The 20,322-nt window shown below is 44.0% G+C and overlaps 1 protein-coding gene across 3 annotated transcripts in view; it reads right to left on the bottom strand.

The window, feature by feature from the left end:
- Positions 1 to 20,322, bottom strand: part of TMEM255A (transmembrane protein 255A) — a 49,996-nt gene that overhangs the window by 9,105 nt on the left and 20,569 nt on the right. Inside the window, exons 5-9 of one of the 3 annotated variants that reach the window (XM_012662861.1) lie at positions 16,988 to 17,056; positions 15,453 to 15,524; positions 14,954 to 15,042; positions 7,900 to 8,062; positions 543 to 686 (exon numbers count right to left, since the gene is read on the bottom strand). In XM_012662861.1, coding sequence (XP_012518315.1) covers positions 543 to 686; positions 7,900 to 8,062; positions 14,954 to 15,042; positions 15,453 to 15,524; positions 16,988 to 17,056 — 537 coding nt within the window. The remainder of the gene's footprint in view (positions 1 to 542; positions 687 to 7,899; positions 8,063 to 14,953; positions 15,043 to 15,452; positions 15,525 to 16,987; positions 17,057 to 20,322) is intronic. The other 2 variants (XM_012662862.1, XM_012662864.1) reach the window with 2 other exon arrangements.

Below are 20,322 nucleotides of genomic sequence, written 5' to 3' on the forward strand. Positions count from 1 at the left end.
GGGAGAGGGTGTTAGAAAAAATATTTTTCTCTGTGCAGTCCTAGTTAGGAAGTCTGGAGAAAAAGAAAGGGTCTCCTTCCTCATTACAAGTTTGATTCAAACCCTCTATGGCTCAGCATGCCCTTATGCTAACAAACAGGATTAGGCCTCCCCCCATGGCAGAGGAAAGCCACTGTTGGACAGCGGTCCATGGTGGTATACTAATGAGCTGCCATTTCCCAGCCAACTTTCCTTCTTGTTGGTGTAGTTCAAGGCAATTTTGGACACCTTGATCCTACCTCCTCTCCCTTTTTCTTCCATCTCTCTGTTCCTTCTCCTCTTGGGCAGGTCCCACCCTCCCAATCTCTCCCATCATTGCCAGCCTGCATAGTCCTTAAACTAGCACCCACAGGCTGCTAAAGGCCATCAGGGATAAAGAGCCTGGCTACCTCATATATATCACGAATACAATGGGAAGATTCTATAATTGAATTTAGGGAGACAACAAGATAGCATGGGTGAGATCCAGGGTAATAGAGAGTTCTTTTTCTCTCAGAACATACCTGAAAGTCATAAGCAGAATACGGTGGCAGGTGAGGAGGGCTATGGTAGTAGGTATTGTAGGATGCCACTTGGGGACGAGCATAGTAAGAAACAGTTGGATGGACATTTTCAACAGAACAGTTCAGTGCCGGGAGGGTTGGGTTCTGCAGAAAAACACAAATTAGAAACAACATTAAACATTCATCGCTAGGAGAATGTTTAAATAAACTTGGTACATCTATACTATGGAATACCATGTAGGTATTGATAAACAATGATTCTATAGGAAGTATTTTTAATTTTTTAAAAAGCTACCATATTAAATTAATATAGCATGATCCCAATTTATGTTCTAAAAAGACCCAAACAATTATATATGTATGTATGTTTGTAAGTGCAAAGAAATTAACCTGGAAAGTTTCATAGCAAACTGTTAACTGTGGTTATCTCTAGGGAGAATAGTAGTATTAGGAGGTAACAGGGACTCTTAACTTTCTATTTAATACTATATCTGTCAAAGTTGTTACAACTAATATGTATTGTGTCATTTTTCCCCCAATTTTTTAATTTGAAAAATTCAAACCTGTAGAAAAGTTGAAATTATTTATGTGATTTTTTAAAAAAACAAGAAGTAAAAAGAAAAATAAGACTCAAAATACAAAATATCAAATAGGCAAGGCTAAACAGGCTGCTGCTCTTGCTGTGACAGAGTGTGTTCAATCACGAAGAGTTTGCAAAAGTTGTTAAGATTCTTGGAGATTTCAACCTTGCTAAGTAGAGCTGTCCTACAGACATGAAAAGTATTCATTTTTCATCAGCCCTACAGGCTAGAGGCAGAATCCTAGCAGTGCACAGAAACCATGAAAGACCAAGCAGAGTATATTGATCCTTTTTTTCTTTTTCCAAACAGAACAATGCAGAAATAATTTTATATCCTTTTTACAACATGGTGGTGTGTGTAGCCCTTGAAGGGTTAAAGCTAATCTTGTCCAGGATGGAGGCAGGGTGAAAGCACTGCTAAAGGTCGTCCCCACTGCTCACTAGTTTCCAAGTAGGACTGTGCTTTGTACCACATGGGTCAAGGCGTGGGGTAAATGGTTTTTCCACCTTCCATGTCATTGATTCCTCCTCTATTCGTGTGGATAATTGAGGGCTGTCTGAAAAATTAATGTGTCCTCCTTCTGGCATGTATTTACGCCACATTAACAGAGAGCAGAAGCTTCCTCTCAAGTGATGAAAATGTGTAAGCAGGCTTTGGCAGTGGCATAGGCAACCATGTTAGGGTGTTGGCAGGAGAAACTCCGTTACAGCAAGTTTTAACACAATTCTGCTGCTCTCTTCCTTGGAGTGGGTTACTGTTTACATCTTTAGGAGGTTTGAAGAGCTATAAACCTCAGTCATTATAATGCAGCTCACAGACAACCAGAGAAATGTTTGTCAGCCTCTGTAATGTGTGGGAGAGGGCTGTGATTCTGACCATTCCAAGGGCTGGCTTGCTTTACAGAGGAAGAACACTCAGAAAAGCCCTTACCTCTCCACCAGAATTCTAAGAAGAAATTTCATTCCTGGGGAAGTATCAGAAATCATGTTCCCTTGGCCTTCCGTCAATTAAAAACACACCCTCTGGCTCTTGCAAAATGAAACCAGCTCTTCTATCTAAATAAACTAAGCCTAACTATGGAGAAACAATCATGCAATGATGTAAACTATAGCTATAAAAATTTTTATGTCTTCAGCAAGGCAAGGGGTCCAGGATGATATTTGAAAGGAAGTTAGCTATTATAGAGAAAGAAACAGAAAAAAAAAAACATGAGAGGAAGATTGAATGAGCATAGGAAAGCCATTGAAAAGAAAAGAATAAAGGGTAGAGGATGTAGGAAAAATGGACAGGACAACAAGAGAGAAAGAGGAAGAGGGAGGTGGGGTGAAGAGCTGGGCAGGAATGAGGCAAAAGAGATGGCCCAAAATAATGTTCTGGTTGTGTTTTAAACCTACAATCTGCTTTTACAACAAATGTGGGCTCTGTCTCTATTTGTACACACATATAGGAGTGTGTGTATGTATTTCTGTTAAAATTCTGGGGCTAAAGTTGTGAGACCCTCATTATTGATCAGTAGCATTCTGAGCCCCAGTAAAACAAAAGGTTACTAGGTAGCACAGGAAATGGTGAAAGCAATCTTGCCTGGACAAAACTGAGTCTATTCTGAGACAATGATTGCGGACTTGGGGAAGAATGCGACTTTTATTTCTCTCCAGTTTACTTCCAACCAGAGATACCAATTAGAAGAAAATGGCAAGATATATTCACTTTTTAAAGATTTATCTCAAATCCTCATATCTTTGGTCAACAAACACTTGATCAAACATTTCTTTATAGATCTTTTTCACCAACTACCTCTGGTCAGGGAATGAAGACATCCTTTTCCATTTTAGGATCTCACAACTCTGGAAATGGTGGCTCCTAGCTAATTCTGTTGAAGGCTGCCAGCTCACAGCCCTTGGCTCCTGTCACCACTCTCTGGAAATGGCTTCCATCAGCCAGCACCCCTGGGCCTCCCTACAGACCCCAGGGCACTCTACTCACAGGGGAGGCACACCTCAAGTTACCAACCACATTTGGACCTAGGCCAGCAATTTTACTTAGGTTGACCTGGTTGATGGTCCAGGACTTTCTACACCATGTTCTTATTTTAATAGAGTGATCTAAGTAATGGTTCCTCCTTCGTGCCTCCATCTATACCCCTACTAGTGTTCTCTCATCTTGTGACTCAAATATCTTCTCCCCTGATCTTTGCTTTCATCTTTCTTTTTCTCCACTGGTTCCTGATAGACTTTCCAGGCTGGCATTTGGTTGTGCTCAGTACTTCCCTTGCTCTCCTTCCTTACTGTTAAAGAAGCTCCCAACAGTTGGCAATAACCTGCTTTTGTTAATTTATTTTCAATTAAAGCAACTAAACAAAGGAGGTAATGTCTGTTGAAACACTTACAGATCCAGAAAGGGCTATCCAAATGTTAGTCAGGGGCAGCTGGGATGGAGTAGAAAGAGCAAAGGCTCTGGCATCTGACAAATCTGGCCTCCAGTCCCAGTTCTGCTATTTAGGTCTGGGCAAGTCACTTGACCCCTCTTGGTCTGTTTCCTCACTTGTTAAACAGGGACAGTAACACCTACCTCATGGGGTAGTAATAGTGAAGATGGAAGAAAGTAATTATGCAAATGCACATCTTAGAGGGTAAAGGGCCATCACTGTATCTATCGGGACAGACCATCAACAAACCCTTTTTTCCTCTAGAGATCAAAGATAACAGTGAAATTAAGAATCCAGAAGTAAACTTACACATCTGTGGTTAACTGATTTTTGACAAGAGTACTAGGATCATAAAATGGGGTAAATAGCAGTTTCTTCAACAAAATTTGCTGGGAAAACTGGATACCTACATGAAAAAGAATTAAATTGGACTTTTATTTAATACAAAAAATTAAGTAAAAACGGATCAAAGACCTAAACATAAAGGCTAAAACTACAAAACTCTTAGAAGAGAACATAGGGGAAAATCCTCACGACTTTGAATTTAGCAATAGATTTTTAGATATAACACCAAAAGCACAAGCAGCAAAAGAAAAAAAAATTGGACTTCATCAAAATAAAAAACTTTAGTGCTTCAAAGGACATTATCAAGAAAATGAAAAGACAACTCATAGAATGGGAGAAAATATTTGCAAATCATATATTTGATAAGGGTCTAGTATCCACTATATATAAAGAACTCTTATAACTCAACAACAAAAATTGATTGAAAAATGGGCAAAGAACTAGAATAGATATTTCTCCAAAGAAGATATACAAATTGCCAACAAGCACAAGAAAAGATGCCCAACATCACCGATCATTAGGGAAATGCAAGCAAAAACAATGAGATATCATTTTGTACCCACCAGAATGGCTATAATTTTTTTAAAAAAGTGTTGGTGAGGATCTGAAGAAATTGGAACCCTCATATACTGCTGGCAGGAATGCAAAATGGCACAGCTGCTGTGGAAAACAGTTTGGCAGTCTCTCAAAAAGTTAAACATAGCATTACCATATGACCCAGCAATTCCACCCATACATATATACCTAAAAGAACTGGAAACATGTAGTCAAACAAATACTTGTACACAAATGTTCACAGCAGCACTATTCTCAATAGCCAAAAAGTGGAAATAACCCAAATGTACATCAATGGATAAAAAGATAAACACAATGTGGTGTATCCATACAATGGAATATTATTCAGCCATAAAAAGAAACAAAGCACTAATATGTGCTACAAGGTAGATGGATCTTTAAAAATTATAAGTAAAAGGAGCCAGACACAGAAGCTCACGTATGATTCCATTTACAGGAAATATCCAGAATAGGTAAATCCACACGACAGAAAGCAGATTAGTGGTTGCTGGCGGATCAGGGGAGGGAGAATGGGGAGTGACTGTTTAATCAGGACAGGTTTCAGCTTATGAAAAAAGTTCTGGGCTGGAAGCGGTGGCTCATGCCTGTAATCCTAGCACTCTGGGAGGCCGAGGCAGGAGGATCACTCCAGGTCAGGAGTTCGAGACCAGCCTGAGCAAGAGCGAGACCCGAAATTAATTGGACAGCTAAAAATATATATAGAAAAAATTAGCGGGGCATGGTGGCACATGCCTGTATTCCCAGCTACTCAGGAGGCTGAGGCAGGAGGATTGCTTGAGCCCAGGAGTCTGAGGTTGCTGTGAGCTAGGCTGACGCCACAGCACTCTAGCCCGGGCAACAGAGCCAGACTGTCTCAAAAAAAAGAAAAAAAAAAAAAAGTTCCGGAACTAGACAGAGACGGTGATTGCACAACATTCTGAACGTGCTAAATGCCGCTGAATTATACACTCCGAAGTGGTTAATTTTATGTTTTTTTTACAAAAAGGGGCACAATGAGGGCAAACGGACCTGAAGCTAAGGCTAAAAGCTTGACAGGGCTATATTCCTTAGCATGCCACCTTTCCATTCCTCCTTTCTTTCCAACTTTCAGAAATTTCTTGATGAAAGACGTCTATCCAGCCACCTTCCCTGTCTTTCCCCGGTGCCCTTTGCCTTCAAATCCCAATTCCTTCTGTTACCATGGAAAATGATCTCATCAAATCCTTCATGTTGAGAGTTTAGTAACTCAAGGTACTAACACCTCTGTGGCATATTAGCCCTTTTCTTTGTTTAATACATATATTTTGAAAGTGGAAAGTAAGGAATCAAAAATGATGGAAGTTTCAGCACCATGACCCACAGTAGGGTAAAACTGGAGAGGGGGTAAGCCTTGTAGGAACTCTGAAAGGCCTACCAAATAGCCACCACCTGCTCCATTTGTGCATGAAGGCAGCTCTGCCACCTGAGCCCGAAAGCTCTAGGGACAATTTAGAGAACTGTCTTTTTTTTTTCTGAGATAAACTCTCGCTCTGTTGCCTGGGCTAGAGTGCAGTGGCGTCAGCCTGGCTCATAGCAATCTCAAACTCCTGGGCTCAGGCGATCCTTCTGCCTCAGCCTCCCAAGTAGCTGGGACTACAGGCATGTGCCACCATGCCCAGCTAATTATTTTTTTCTATTTTTAGTCGCCCCAGCTCATTTTTTCTATTTTTAGTAGAGATGGGGGGGGGCGGGGGCGGTCGTCTCACTCTTGCTCAGGCTGGTCTCGAACTCTTGAGTTCAAGAGATCCTCCCGCTTCAGCCTTCCAGAGTGCTAGGATAACAGGCGTGAGCCACCCACCTGGCCTAGAGAACTCTTAACACCTGTCCTGGGGGCCCATCTCAACTCACCAACCCAGGAAGTTTCTCTTCCAGCTAGAGCTGCTGAGATTCTACACAAAGCCTCTACTTTCACCTGCCCTCTGGGGAAAGTCTCCAAGAACAAAGAGCATTCTTTTCTCCAAAGAAGCCCCAACCCAGAAACAGCTTTTCCGCAGCTCTCTCACCTAAAAGCTCCCTCAGGCCCAAACTTACAGGAAATCCTTCTCTCTCTTAGGGCCCCACCTATGTTGATGCATCCACTACTCCTTAGTGCTTGGGCTTCTGGAGTGGGGGAGGGGAGCGGGGCTGAGCAATGTGTGTATGAGTGAGGGAGGGAAGAAAGAGAGAAAGCATGCTTCCAGTCAGCCCAGTCCTGCTGGAGACAGGCTGCCCAAAACTACAGAGGTTATTCTTTTGCCTTGTCTGCCCCACCTTTCATTTCCTATCACCCGTCCTTTTGATTGTCCAGGATCAAATTATAAACTGCCTTTCCAGTTCCTGTTTCCAGGTCCGGGACCCCAAAACCAGACAGAAAAAGCCAAGGGCCTAGGGGCTGTCTGCCTCATTTCTGAGGTCAAAGGAAAGTCCCTTTCTAGGCACAAAATAATTCCCTAAATGCACACGGGACATTCCTTTAAAGCAAGGGTACTCAACCCTGGCTGCAAATCTGAATCACCTGGGGGCTTTAAAAAAAAAATTGATGCCTGGGCTTCAGTATAGACCAATTAAATCAGAATATCTGGAGAAGGGGCCCAGGCATCTGGTTTATTGTTTGTTTGTTAGCATCTCAGGTGATTCTTATATGAAGCCAGGTTGCTAACCATAGCTCAAAACTATCGTCTCCATAATTAGAGATCAAGGTTTATCAAATAAGTAAACAAATGCTCAGAAATGCTTTAAAACAAAAGAAGGAAGGAGCGTACTATTACAGAGCATGTACCTACTGGGTGCTGAGTCCTGGTTTGCCTTTGCAGACGCACACACAGATATGGAAAGGATTTGGAAGGGAGGAATGAGAATGAGGGGAGGCTGAGGTTGAGGCTGAAGTTGAAAGCAAGACCTGGCAAGTAGCTTAGCCTTGGGCTGGCTCTTCACATGCAAAAAGAAAATAGCCCAGATGCTCTTTCTGGAGAAACTCCAGGATGAAATTCCTGGAGAAGGGGAGACTGGCATTAATCTTACCTATAGCTAAAATAACCTTTCCTTCCATCTCTCCCAAAATCTGTTAGGGGGAAAGCTACCCCCAAAAAATTCCTACTAAAAGTGTGTGTGAGGGAGTTGCAGGAGGTATGAAAGACTATGTTTACATAACCAGTGTGAATGGGGGAACTGAGAACATTCCTCCTTCCTCCCACCTCACCCCCAGAATGTGCCTCAAGAACATAGGTAATTCACGTTAACAAGAAATGTTTGCAGACCGATGACATAACCTGGATCCTTCAACTTGAGATATTTGAAGGCAGCTGTATCCTTGAAGCAATTGCTTTTGATTCCTTCCTTCAAAATATGGGCGCTTTTCGCCCCCAACCTCCTTGCCTTGCCCCCTACCCCCAAGAGGGGCCACTGTGAAATCGAAAGTCACTTCCTTCCTTACCATGTCCTTAAATCCTCCAAGAACAGCAGCAGTGATGATTCCCAGGAACAGGCCGACAATGTTGAGGATGGTGGCAGACCAGAGCAGGTGGTAGAGGTGGATGATGTCCTGGCAACTGCTGACATCGATGTATTCGTAGTACCCACCTGTGATCTCCACCCGGCTGGACAGGGAGGAACACACTCCAGTTAGTCCCCAGGGAGCAGACTGTTCCTCCCTGCCCCCACCCCCTGCCACCCAGGGATTGGGCTACTGTGCAGATCAGCAAAAAGACAGGTGGGCAGATGAAGAGCTGTCATAAGGGACATCATCGTCATGCACTCGAGGAGCAAGACACTGTAATCAATCAAAGTATGATTGCTGTTTATAAAAAAAAAACTGTCTGCCAGAGAAACACCTGTAACCATCACTAACACTAATCCTAGATAGCATTTTTTGACACTTGCTATGTACCAGGCACAGTGCTAAGCATTTTTACATGTATGAATTCATTAAATCTGTGTTGTCCAATATGGTAGCTACTAGCCACATGTGGCTATTTAAATTTAAATAAAGTAAAATTAAGTACAATTCAAAATTCAGTTGATCAGTCTCATCAGACACATTTCAAGTGCTCGATAGCCACATATGATTAGTGGTTACTGTACCGGACAAAGAAGCTTATAGAACATTCCCATCACCGTGGAAAGTTCTATCTCACAGCGCTGCAAATCCTGACAATATTCTATGAGGTAGGGACAATCACCATTCCCATTTATACAGATGAAGAAAGTGAACAGAGAGATTGAGGAACTTGCTCAAGTCATAAGTGGTAGACCTGGGATTGAATTCAGGCTTCAAAGACTTCAGTGTCTCCCTTCTCAAAACAAAACAAAACAAAACAAAACAAAACAAAAATGTCCTGGTAAAGAACTAAAGCTGAGTTGCTGCACAAAACCTGAACATGACCTCCTTGGGGAGGCCTTCCCTGCCTGCTTTGTCCAAAGACATCCTGCCGCCAGCCCAGTCACTCTCTGCCACATTACCAGCTATGGACTGAATTGTGTCCTTCAAAATTCATATGTTGAAGTCCTAACCCCCAATGTGACTATATTTTTAGATAGAGTGCTTAGAAGATAATTAAGTTTAAATGAGGTTTTGAGAGTGGTATCCTAATCCGGTAGGTTTGGCGGTGCAAATTAGTTTACACCTTGGCCACTGGAATTGATAATGAATCTGAAACATTGTAGTTCTTAAAGTCACACCACATGCCCTGGCGTCAAGGTGGTTATTACATGTGACTCCCCTGCTATAAGAACACCAAAAATGAAAAAGAAAAAAAATCAAAGGTTAATCTCCAAAACGAATAAGGGAGAGTTATTCATGTCAGAAAAGATTTGTAAACTTTACAGATGAATTTATTTCTGGATTCTTGTGGTTACAGGACAGACTACATCAGAATCATCTGTGCTTGTGTCTATGTGTGCCTACCTGTGTGTGTCAGTGCGTTATTTGTGTGTGCCCGTGGGTGTCTCTGTGTGTCTGTGTGTGTGTGTGCTTATGTCTTTGAGAAAGAGATGGTTAAGCATGCAGATTCCTAGGCCCAGCCTCAATCCTACTGAACCTGGCAGAATCTCTGGGGATGGGGCTCAGGAGTCTGAGCCAATGTTCGCCAACAGGTTCGCCAATGTTTGAGACCCACTGTTTTCAGTAATAAGCTTCCATAGTGGAATTTTAAGGGTGTTTCAGCTCACAGAATTTGAATTGGATTTCCATATTTTCAAGAGTATATGAAGAGCCCATCCATAAGCATACATTGAGGGTCTCTTATTAATCAGCACTATGCTAGGCCCCGGGCATGGGGCAGGAAGGATACACAGATTACTAACTGCCCAAAATGGCACAGCTGTACAAGGACTATCCCCTGAAAAGGGCAGGCCTGTATGTAAGGATGAGTGTGGGACTGTAGGGACACCTTAGTGGCTTGGGAGTCAGCTTCTGAGGACCCCCAAATTATCTTTGCCTACCTCCTAAAACACCGAGGGTGGGCTAGTACTATATATAGGCAGGCAATATGCCATATAGCAGACTCTGGAGTCAGACTGCATTCGAATCCTGGCTCTGTCATTTATGCACTGTGTGACCTCGAGCAACATTCTTAACCTCTCTGAGCCCAGGGGGTTTAATGAGTGCAGGCATAAAAGTGGTACTCCAGTACACAATAAGAGCCCCCACCAAAACATGTAGCTACATTTTGTCCCTTCTAAGAGCCAGCCTCTGGCAACACAATTCAAACCTTTGAGCCCTGTTCTTAAAGGTACCTAAGACTTTAAAGGCATAGACCACAATATGGATATAGGTTAGTAGTTTGCTTTAAAATATCCATCATTTTAGAGAATATATGTTTGGTTTCAGTTTGAGTGGGTTCAGCGCTATTGAAATTTTTTTTTTAACTGAACCATGAAGCTAAAGAAAGTTACTTCTTAGATATGGCTCAGGGTTTAGCAAATTAATGTGGTTTGTTTCTGTTCGAGATTCATGATTCCATTTGGTTCTGTCTCTGAGCAGAGCTTCCTCTGAAATTGCATCTTTTGCATTCCCACCCCTCCCACCTCACGCCTCATGACTCTGAGGCCCTGCTGCCAGACCCTACCGCTGCCTGATTACTCTTCCTGAAATGCTTTTTAAACTATGTCAGTCATTTAATCAAAACCCTTTCGTGGCTTCCTGGGACCTTCAAGGGAGTATCCAGTTCCTCAGTCTGCCACAATCCAGCCCCAGGATGGAGTCCACACTCCAGCCAGGCTGGAGTCCTCCGAAGCCCCACATTGGCCATGCTGGGCACTTATTCAAACTTTTGCACGGATTTCTCCCCTGCACGGAAGGTATTGCCTTCTGTTCTTTGCCTGTCCTAATCTCTCCCACTTCTCAATGCTTCACTAGTGCCTTCCTCAAGGACCCTAGTACCCATTAATTAGCTTTTTCCCTGGACTCCTACAGCCTCAGATGGTCTATTCCTCTTAGTTGGCACTTTGCATATGTCAATAATTCAGTTATTTATTTAATCCAGTATGTATTGAGAGCCTACTCAGTGATGAGTACTGTGTTGGGTGCTGGAGCTACAACCAAGGCCAAGGCCGACATGATGTCTCTGTCAAAAGTGTAACCTCCTGAGGGCAGGGGTTATCTCTTACATTTCTTTGTGTCTCTCTCACTGCCTAGCACAGTGGTAGAAACGTTAAAGGGGGTCAGTAAGTACTCGGTGAATGAGTAACTGAGTGCAAAGACTGATCATTGCATTGATTGTGAGATTGCTTACCCAATATGGGCTTTCACCTCCTGGCTCTCAACTTGCTTGGTGGGCCTGGAGAAGCAGATAACCTGTCTGTGTTTCAGATCCCACTGAACAAAGTAGGAGGTAGAAGATCTTGGATAAAGCAGGAAAGCATCCTTCTGCTCTTCCATAGGGGCCTGGAACCACTCAGCAATCTCGGTGGACAGGCAGTGGCAATGGGCAGCTTCTGTGCACTTCTCTCCCACTGCATGTGTTCTGTGTATCCATTAAGTCCTCCTCCCTGCAACCCCCTGGAAAACTGAGTCCCTTAAGAGCAAAACTATGTCTTATTGATACCCATGCTTTTAGAACAGTCTCTGGCACATAGTAGGAGCTCAATAAAAGTTTGTCAAAGGAAGGAATGAATGGAAGTAAGCTATCTTCTTTCATTTTATTACCAGCTGAAGCAGTTCACAAACCACTCCATTTCCTTTCATTTCCTTTAGGTTACACACTGAAAAGCAGTGATATTGACTTGACCTCTCCAAAGATGAGCGAGGAGATGAAAGCCTGAAGCACTTTGAAAGGCAGCAGCTGAGGAGCTGTGTCCTAGAGAAAGCCACCTTCCTGCACAAGGCTAAATGGAATAATCTATGTTTGCTATTAAAACCTCACCACCCCTGACGTCAAAGAAGGTCTGTGGGTTCAAGGGGACAGTAGAAACTCTGTTTCCGTAGCACCATACAAATGACTGCCTGATGTTTTTGTTCCCACTTTTTTTTCTTGGCCTCCTTTCCAGGAAATGGACTGGAGGAGCTGGCAATTGATTAAAAATAGGCTTCGTGTGAGGAAAACAAATACACATTTGGCAAAATTTAAGTCTCCAAGTCTCAGAATGCTTGCTGTTAGCTATATTTAGGCCTTGAGTTTAGGTCTCTTTGGCTCTGGGTGAAAAAGTCCTGGGTCAAGGAAAAACTTTTCCCTCTATTGTGGGACCATCACCTCTTAAGTCTCCTGGCCTGGGTTGATGACCTGATGGGACTGTTTCCTGATGAAAAGCTAAGCAAGTCCTTTTCTCCTGGCTTTGTCCTTGGAATTTTAGCACTACAGACTTGGGAAAGGGCTGTGAGAGACACCTGGGGCTGGCCTCTGGACACCAGGTAGGGACAGTGTTCCCATGACCCCTCTCAGTTGCCTAGTCCAGTATTTTATTTTCCTGGTGAAAAGGGAGTTTTTTTTGTTCCTTTTCAATAAATGTCACACCCTTTCCATCACCTCTTTATTCATGACCAGCCTGCTGTTGGACCCAGGAGATACAGATAAGATTAAGTCACGTTTCCCTGCCCTTAGGTAGCCCATAGTTTAGCACACTTCCTCATAAAATTCCTTTAGAGTGTTGAAGACAGTACTGGTATAACTTGCTTTAAGAAAGTAAGAAAGTCAGTTATTATGAAGTTCAGATTGACAGGAAGATAAATAGGGCTTGAGCTTCCACTTTTGAAAACAATTCATCTGAGGGCTCAGCTAAATGGAATTTAAGGTAGGATTTTGTATATTTAAACCTTTTTCAGAAACACACCTATTGCTGAGAGAAAGGTGTGTCCGCAAGGAAGCCCTTCTCAGCCCTCTCAGCCGGCCTGCTCTCTCCTTGGGGTTTCAGGCCCAGTTCTGGCCAGCTCCCAGCACCACCCCAGGAGGCCAGGAAATGGGAGAGGAGAGGGGTGCAGCAAGGAGAAGCGAGAAGGGTGGCAGGAGGACAGATAGAAGAAGGAGGAGATGAAAAGAGAGGAAAGGACAGAGCAGAGGAGGGAGGGATAGGGGAGGCAAGAGGAAAGATAGCAAAATCACCCCAATCCCCCTAGGACCTATATCATGTTCCTTTGATCAGTTTGGGAAGGATGGGCTCAGGAAGCACAATTATAGCCAGCTCTCAATCATCGCTGCTAAGGAGGGAAGTCCTTTACAAGTGATAGTTATTATTACAACATGAATAATTGAACCCTCCAGATAATCTCTAAACCTCATTTGAGTCTGTAAGTTTCTTTCTCCACTGCCAAACCTTTCAACAAAATGAGACAAGTGCTACAAAGAAGTAAGGGGCTGGTGTGAGGTCTCTGCCTTCTCCTACCTGCCTCCACTCTGCCAGGTCTTAATCCTCAAATCAGAGAACCGGCCCCCAAATACCAAGGGCAGGGAAAGTGAGTGAGAAAGGGGCTGCATCTACCTGGTGCCTCTGAACCTAGCTCCATTCAGCTCCCCTCCGCCGGCTCCTCCCTTACTCCCTCCCTCCCTTGGCCCTCAGCTCTCTGCACTGAGAGTCTGAAGAAAATACGTGCAGGGACAGGCACCGGCCAACACGCCCTGCATGGAGGAGGGGTGCTTCACTCACACTCTGCATCGCCTTCTCACGCATCTCTGTCAATTCTACCTCCAAAATTGCTTTGATAAATATTCCCTGCTTTCTATTGTCCACAAACCAACTTGATCGAGGCTCCATTCTCTGTGGTCTGCACGCTTGCAGTGCATGCCTAGCTGCCTCCAGTCTCCAACCATTCAAGTCCATTCAATGCCCTTCAGTGACTCCCAATAGCCTACAGCATCAAGTTCAAAGTCGTTCTTATGGCCAGCAGGCTCTCCATCATCTGACCTCTGGCTACAGCTCTGCCCTCACCTCCTACCACATCTTTTATAACTACCTCCACCCTCTACCTCCTGACAACTGACAGGAATATCCTCCCCACCTCTACCCCCTTTTGGTTTGTCTCCTAACTCCCTACTTATCCTTTAAGTCTCAGCTTCCACATCACCTAAACTTTGACACTGTCCCCCACCCCAGAAAATGCTGACTTTCATTCATTTGGGCCACCAGAGCCCTACCACATCCACTGACCCCACTGCACTTGTCACAACACATTGCAGTCAATTGTTCACATGTCTATATTCCCTACTAGTGTATGAGCTCCTCAGTGGCGATCTCTGTATTCCTAGCACCTAAATGATGTTTTGGCAATTGGAAGGCAGAAAGCCAGAGTGGTTGTAGCAAAACCAGCACCAAACCTGCTCCTGCCTCAGGGCCTTTGCACTTGCTGTTCGCTCTGCTTGAAACACTCTTTCCCCAGGTACCCACCTGGGTTGCCCTCTTATTTCACTCAGATCTCTGAATAAATGTCACCTTTTCAAAGAGGACTTCCCTGACTACTCTATCTAACATAACACACACACACCCACATACACACCACAGCCTTGTCACTATCTACCCCTCCTGCTTCATTTTTCTCAGAGCTCTGATCATTATCTGGTGACGTATTGTATATTTGTGTGTTTATTGACTGTCTCCCCTACTAGAATATAAGCTCCATGGGGGCAAGCACTTTTGTATTCTTGACTGCTGAATCTTCAATGTCTAGAACAGGGCCAGGCACAGAGTAGGTGCTCAATAAGTATTTGTTGAATGTTGTTGAACTTGGACATGCAGCTGGGTTTGAATCCTGCCTCGACCATTTTCAAGTTCTGTGTGACCTTGGACTAGCTGTCACTTTTCTCAGAGCTTCACTCTCCTCATCTGTAAAATGGGGATAACTCTACATACCTCATAGGTAAGAATTAAATAGATCACACGTGTGAAACTACCTGGCATGATGCCAGGCACACAGAAGGCAGGTAATGTCTGTCAGCTGCAGTCTGTTGACAGACCAATGTCTTCCATTCTCTGATCCTACCATGCACCCTTCCCCACCCTCAGCCCTTCTGGTGCCCATTGTGGTCAAACCATAATTCCTATGCCTAGGGCTCAATGCTTACTTGCCACAGTTGTAGAGGTCACAGCAGAAGCAGGTGTTGCCCCGGATGCGAGGTGTGCAGAATCCACGGCTGAGGTGAGGGCAGTTCACCTGAGGGCAGACAACAGTGAGGAGATGAGCTGGCATTGGATGGAAGGCAGGACCCTCTGGGATTGGAAATGTGAGTTAGTGACTGATGGAGACATTGAGGATGGCTGTGAAATGAACACACCAACGCACGAGAGGGATGGGGCTGGGCAGGGAACTGGCCAAACTTGCGTATGAGGCAAGTCACTGTGTAGCTGGGCTCATGTCCGGCCTCAGCCACAGCCCTCAGGGCCCCATCCCTGAAGGGTGGAGATGGAAGGGAGGAAGGATAGATGGAAGGATATATGGAAGAACAAATGGACTATAGGAAATGAGGATACGAGGGCAGGGGAAATCAGGGTACAGGAGGAAAGAGGATCAGGTAGGAAGGAAGACAGAGGGGCCGTCACATGCACTCTGAAGTACAATAGTACCTCTCTAGCTGCCTGGGTAAGGTTCCTCATAACCCTCGCGGAAGGAGAATTTTTGGTTGAGGAACTTATGACCTTATATAGGAAAAATAGGGTTAGGGGGACCAGGGTTACAAGTGAACCTATGGAAGTCATTATTAATATTTTCACAGTCACCAAGTTAACACAAGAAAGCTATTACGACGAAATCCAGAGAATAGCAATGACATTGTACACATTTTGGGTTTGCAAAAAGTTTTTAAAATGAAAACAAATTAATTTTCATTTACCATCTCTTGCTTGCAAGAAATTTTCCAGTCTATCTCCCCCATGCAGATACAATGAAGTGCTTGTAAATTTGTTTTGCTTTGTTATAGAGAATATGCATAGTAAATGGGCATTGTTTTTCTATATTGAGTCTTTTATCCAAATGCTTACTGCCTCTTTGATAAGCTGTTAGCACATACACATTTCTATTCCTCCCTTCTAACCTGAGAACAGAGAAATGGTAAACCAGTAGTTGTTAAAAGAAAAAGGAGGCAAGTAGATGGCAGAGCTGTAATAAAAGTATTTGCCATGATGCCTTGAGAACGGGACCATTGTTCCGTCTAACTCCAAGGGTGCCATTCACATTGCATTTTTTGTAAAATGGCTTCCCTTTAAGTTGTACAATGCAGTGGCCATTTTACATCCACTTGCCTTCCTTTTCTCTTCCCAATCACAGGTTTATCATTTTTCTAACTATTCTCAGAGGGATCAACTTTCAATTCTAGGCTAATAGAGTACCAAATTGTCAAGGTTCCTGGAAGCGTAGGTAGAGTTTCATATGAAAGGATCACTGGGTTGGGGAGGGATTATTGTGTACATAAATGAAAGTGCTACAAAAATGACCTGGAGTCCTGCTTCACCTCACTCCCTATTGCCTCTAGTTCTGCCTGAGGCAAAATGGCACACTAGGAGAGCTGTGTGGGGCAGGAGAGAGATACTCTTCCGTGTCCACTCAAGCATTATTAGGCTGACCTCTTGGGGGTATCATGAGAGGGGCCAGGCCGACAGTCTTGGCCTCCCCAGAGTGTCGACGTGGACCAGGCTTCTGAGTACCCTCACTCAGCTCCCAGACCCCTCCTGCGTGTGGGAGTCAGGCTCTGCTTCCCTGGCCCAGGCCTAGTGCCTTGGTGGGGCTTCCATTTTTCTTGCAGCTGGGCACCCAGTTCAGGCAACTGAACCATCATCCACAAAGATGGGGGAGGGGCATGCCCTGTGGCCTCTGTACTCTCATCTGTCCCTCTTGGGATCAAAGCCACACACTGAGAGGCTGCCAGCTGGGGTCAGAGGGTCAGCCTATGACCACAGAACAAAGTAAATCTGATTAGGCCTCATGAGGCTCCAACCTATGGCCATGGCCTCATTAGCACTGTGCTCTGACCCACTGAACAAATCAGCTACAGACACCTAGTAGTAAACCTGAGGCCCGTGAAAAGGAATAAAAGAAAGGGGGTTTCAGGCAGAACAGGGGACTTTTCCAGGAGGTAAAGACATGCAGCCTCATTCCGGCTCACCTCCTCAGCTTCCTTCTGGGATGTCTTGGGGACATAGTGGCACCGATTAGCATAGAGTGGTTTCAGATCCTGGAAAGGGAAACACCAAACCAAAGGGATTTTGGCTTTGGAAAATAAAACAGCAAGTGCTCTGCTTGGTAATAAAAGATTTGAAAACACACACATACACGCAAACACACACAACTTGGAGCAGGCAGTGGGTTGGGTTAACTTCTGAAAATTACCTATCTAGGGAGACTGAGACTCTGAGGATTAGACAAACATGCTCTAGTAACTGCTTTCTATTGGGCTACTTGGTTAATGAGAAATTAGGAAATTGATTGAGAAATGGGCTTCTTAAAATTTCCTCTCTGGGTTTCTCTTGCTTCTCTCTAGTCTTTGTCTTCTTACAAACAGTCCTCAGGGACCAAGATTCAAAACTCCAGGTTATTGTGACATCACACTTTCAAATGGAGGGAGCTCAGCTCCAACAGTGAGGTCTCATTATCGCCTGAGGACAGGACTAGGACGGCTGATTTGTACTCCCTGCTGTCATTTCCACAGCTTTTTCAGAAGAAAGAGCTCAGGAAGCAAGCCCCAGGAGGATGGGCAGCTCCTGGGACTGCTATACATTTTAACTCAACTGAACTATGAGCCATTTTCACTCAACTACACAGATTAGATAAAGGCGGTGAACTCCAAAACACTGCTAAGGCCCCAAAAAACTAACATGGGGCTCAAGGACAGTTGATTTATCCTGCGGGCTTGGCCAGCTTCCTGGTGAGGGAGCTCTCAGTCATGGGGGTTGGGGTAGAACAGACAGACACAAGCCAGGGCTGCCTGGAAGCTTGCAAGCAGGGGCTGCTGTTCACATCCCCTGAGTGGTAGGGGGCTTCTGCCAAAGGCAGGCTAGGAAAGGACAAGCAGTTTATGCAAACTGACCTCAGGGGTTTGGCAGAAGTGCCCAGGCAGAGGGAATTTATGTATTGCCTCCCTTCCTTCTGCCCCACTTCTCACACCATTTCTGATAACCCTGGTGGCTGCTTTTTCCTCACACATGAGATTTAATATCTCCTGTACTTGGCACCCAAGTGCCTCCTGACTTCTAGCCTGCTGCCCTATCAAGGAAATAGTACTTTCCATCAGCTACTTCTACACGAACCTCCCGGCTGCTCAGTGTTCTGAAAGTACATTGCCCTGTTAGTTTAGTCTGAAGTCAGGCTGCAAAGGAATGAAGGTTCTCATGCTCACACCTGGCAGAACTTATTTTCCATGTTTGGGTAATGGCAGAAGTCATTATTCTCCTGTTGAAGAGGAGGCTTAATGTGATGCTCATAGCCCTCCTGACCTCCTGGCTTTGCAAAAAACATTCAGCCACCAGGTACCCTAAATGAAGACAAACATGTGTGATGGTTGTCCATTTGCTGCCTCTGGTTGCTCTTCTTCACTGAGGCCCCAGAAGAGGAGCAAGAACAGGCAACTGGGAGGTGAGAAAAGGTCACTAGGCCAGAGCTCAGCAACCTCTTTAGTCTAAAGGGTCGCCAACTATGGAGTGAAGAGTTAGAAAGGGTAATTGCTTTATGTTGAGTGTCTCTGTGCAAGGCCCTCTTAGGGCATGTTCACGCCCAATATTTAATTTCATAACCATGCTAACTCTGAAAGGTAGGTTACTATTCTACCCATTTAGAAAAGAAGGAAACTATGGCACAAGAAGGTAAAGTGGTTTTCTCAGCTAGTTAATGGCTATAGTAGGGACAGGGGAAAGGAGGGAAATATAAGATGAGAGAGAAGGAACAGGACACATATAGAGGAATATGTGAGAAGGTAGGTCTTGAGAGGAAGTTCAGATTCACCTAAGCCAGAGGAACAGGGCAAGATGACATTAATGGGCCTCAACAACTAGACAGGCTGGCTCTAACCCACACAAACCATGCTAGGGTCCAAATGTGCCTTTCATTTAAGTTGGCCAACAGATACCACCATAGATTAATAAAGCCTCCTTCCTCAAAACTTTTTGGGTGTCAGTGAAGATTGGCAGATGTCTTAGGGCAGGTACAGTGTAAGCAGAAAGATTTTCTTAAAGATTCATCCAGACTTATTCCAAATCTTTGAATCAAATGCTATAGTGCAGGTCACTAACAGCAGAAGGTACAGAGGGCTTGGACTCACAGGCATTAGAGGTCATTAGAGGAATCTTCTGGTAAATATAATTTGGACTTTTGCCCATTGCCTTTGACTCAGGCCAATGATCAAAAACATTAGGCGTGTCAGAGAAATGCAAATCAAAACCAAAATGAAATACTGCTTCCTACCCACTAGGATGGCTAGTATCAAAAAGTCAGATAATAACGAGAGTTGATGAAGATGTGGAGAAATCGGAACCCTATACACTGCTGGTGGGAATGTAAAATAGTGCAGCCACTTTGGAAAGCAGTTGGGTAGCTCCTCAAACAATTAAACATAGTTACCATATGACCTAGCAATTCTCTCCTAGGTGGAGAGGAAAAGAAAATGAAAATGTATGTCCATTTAGAAACTTGTACACAAATGTTTATAGCAGTATTATTCATAATAGCCAAAAGGTAGAAACAACTCAAATGTCCACCAACTAGTATATGGACAAACAAAATGTAGCATATCCATATCCACATGATGGAATATTATTGGGCCATGAAAAAGAATGAAATATGGATATACACTACAGCATGGGCAGGTCTTGAAAACGTACTAAGTGAAATAAGCCAATCACAAAAGAACACATATGATTTCATTAACATGAAATGTCTAGAACAGGGGTATCTATAGAAAAAGGAAGTAGATTAGTGGTTGCTCAGGGCTGGGGAGAATGGGGGGAGAGGGAGGTGGTAGCTAAAGGGTAGGGGGTTTCTTTCTGAGATGATGAAAATCTTCTAAAATGGACCGTGATGATGGTTGCATATAACTGATATATACTAAATATATATCATATATAATAAAACCATCAAATTATACACTTAAAATGGATGAATTGTACAGGATATGAACTATATCTCAATAAAGCTGTTAAAGAAACATTAGGAGTAGAGGAGGACGGTAAAGAAGGAAGCCATTTTAGCTCATGATGCCATCAAAATCTACCAAAGGCTTCTTAGCCACTAGGCCTCTGTTGCCATGGAGACTGCCTTGGAGTGAATACTGCTTGTCAAATGGGGATAGTAATGCCTGCCCTACATATCTCACAGGATTACTGTGGGTCTCAAATGAGATAATAGGTGTGAAGGCACATAGATAAGGCACTACACGAAAACAAGGGATCATTATTAGGATGGCTCCTGATGAATACAAAATAGCATGTGTACACTTTGATTGACTGCAAC

Source organism: Propithecus coquereli, unplaced genomic scaffold (assembly GCF_000956105.1).
Source record: "Propithecus coquereli isolate 6110/MARCELLA unplaced genomic scaffold, Pcoq_1.0 Scaffold786, whole genome shotgun sequence".
Lineage (NCBI taxonomy): Eukaryota > Metazoa > Chordata > Mammalia > Primates > Indriidae > Propithecus > Propithecus coquereli.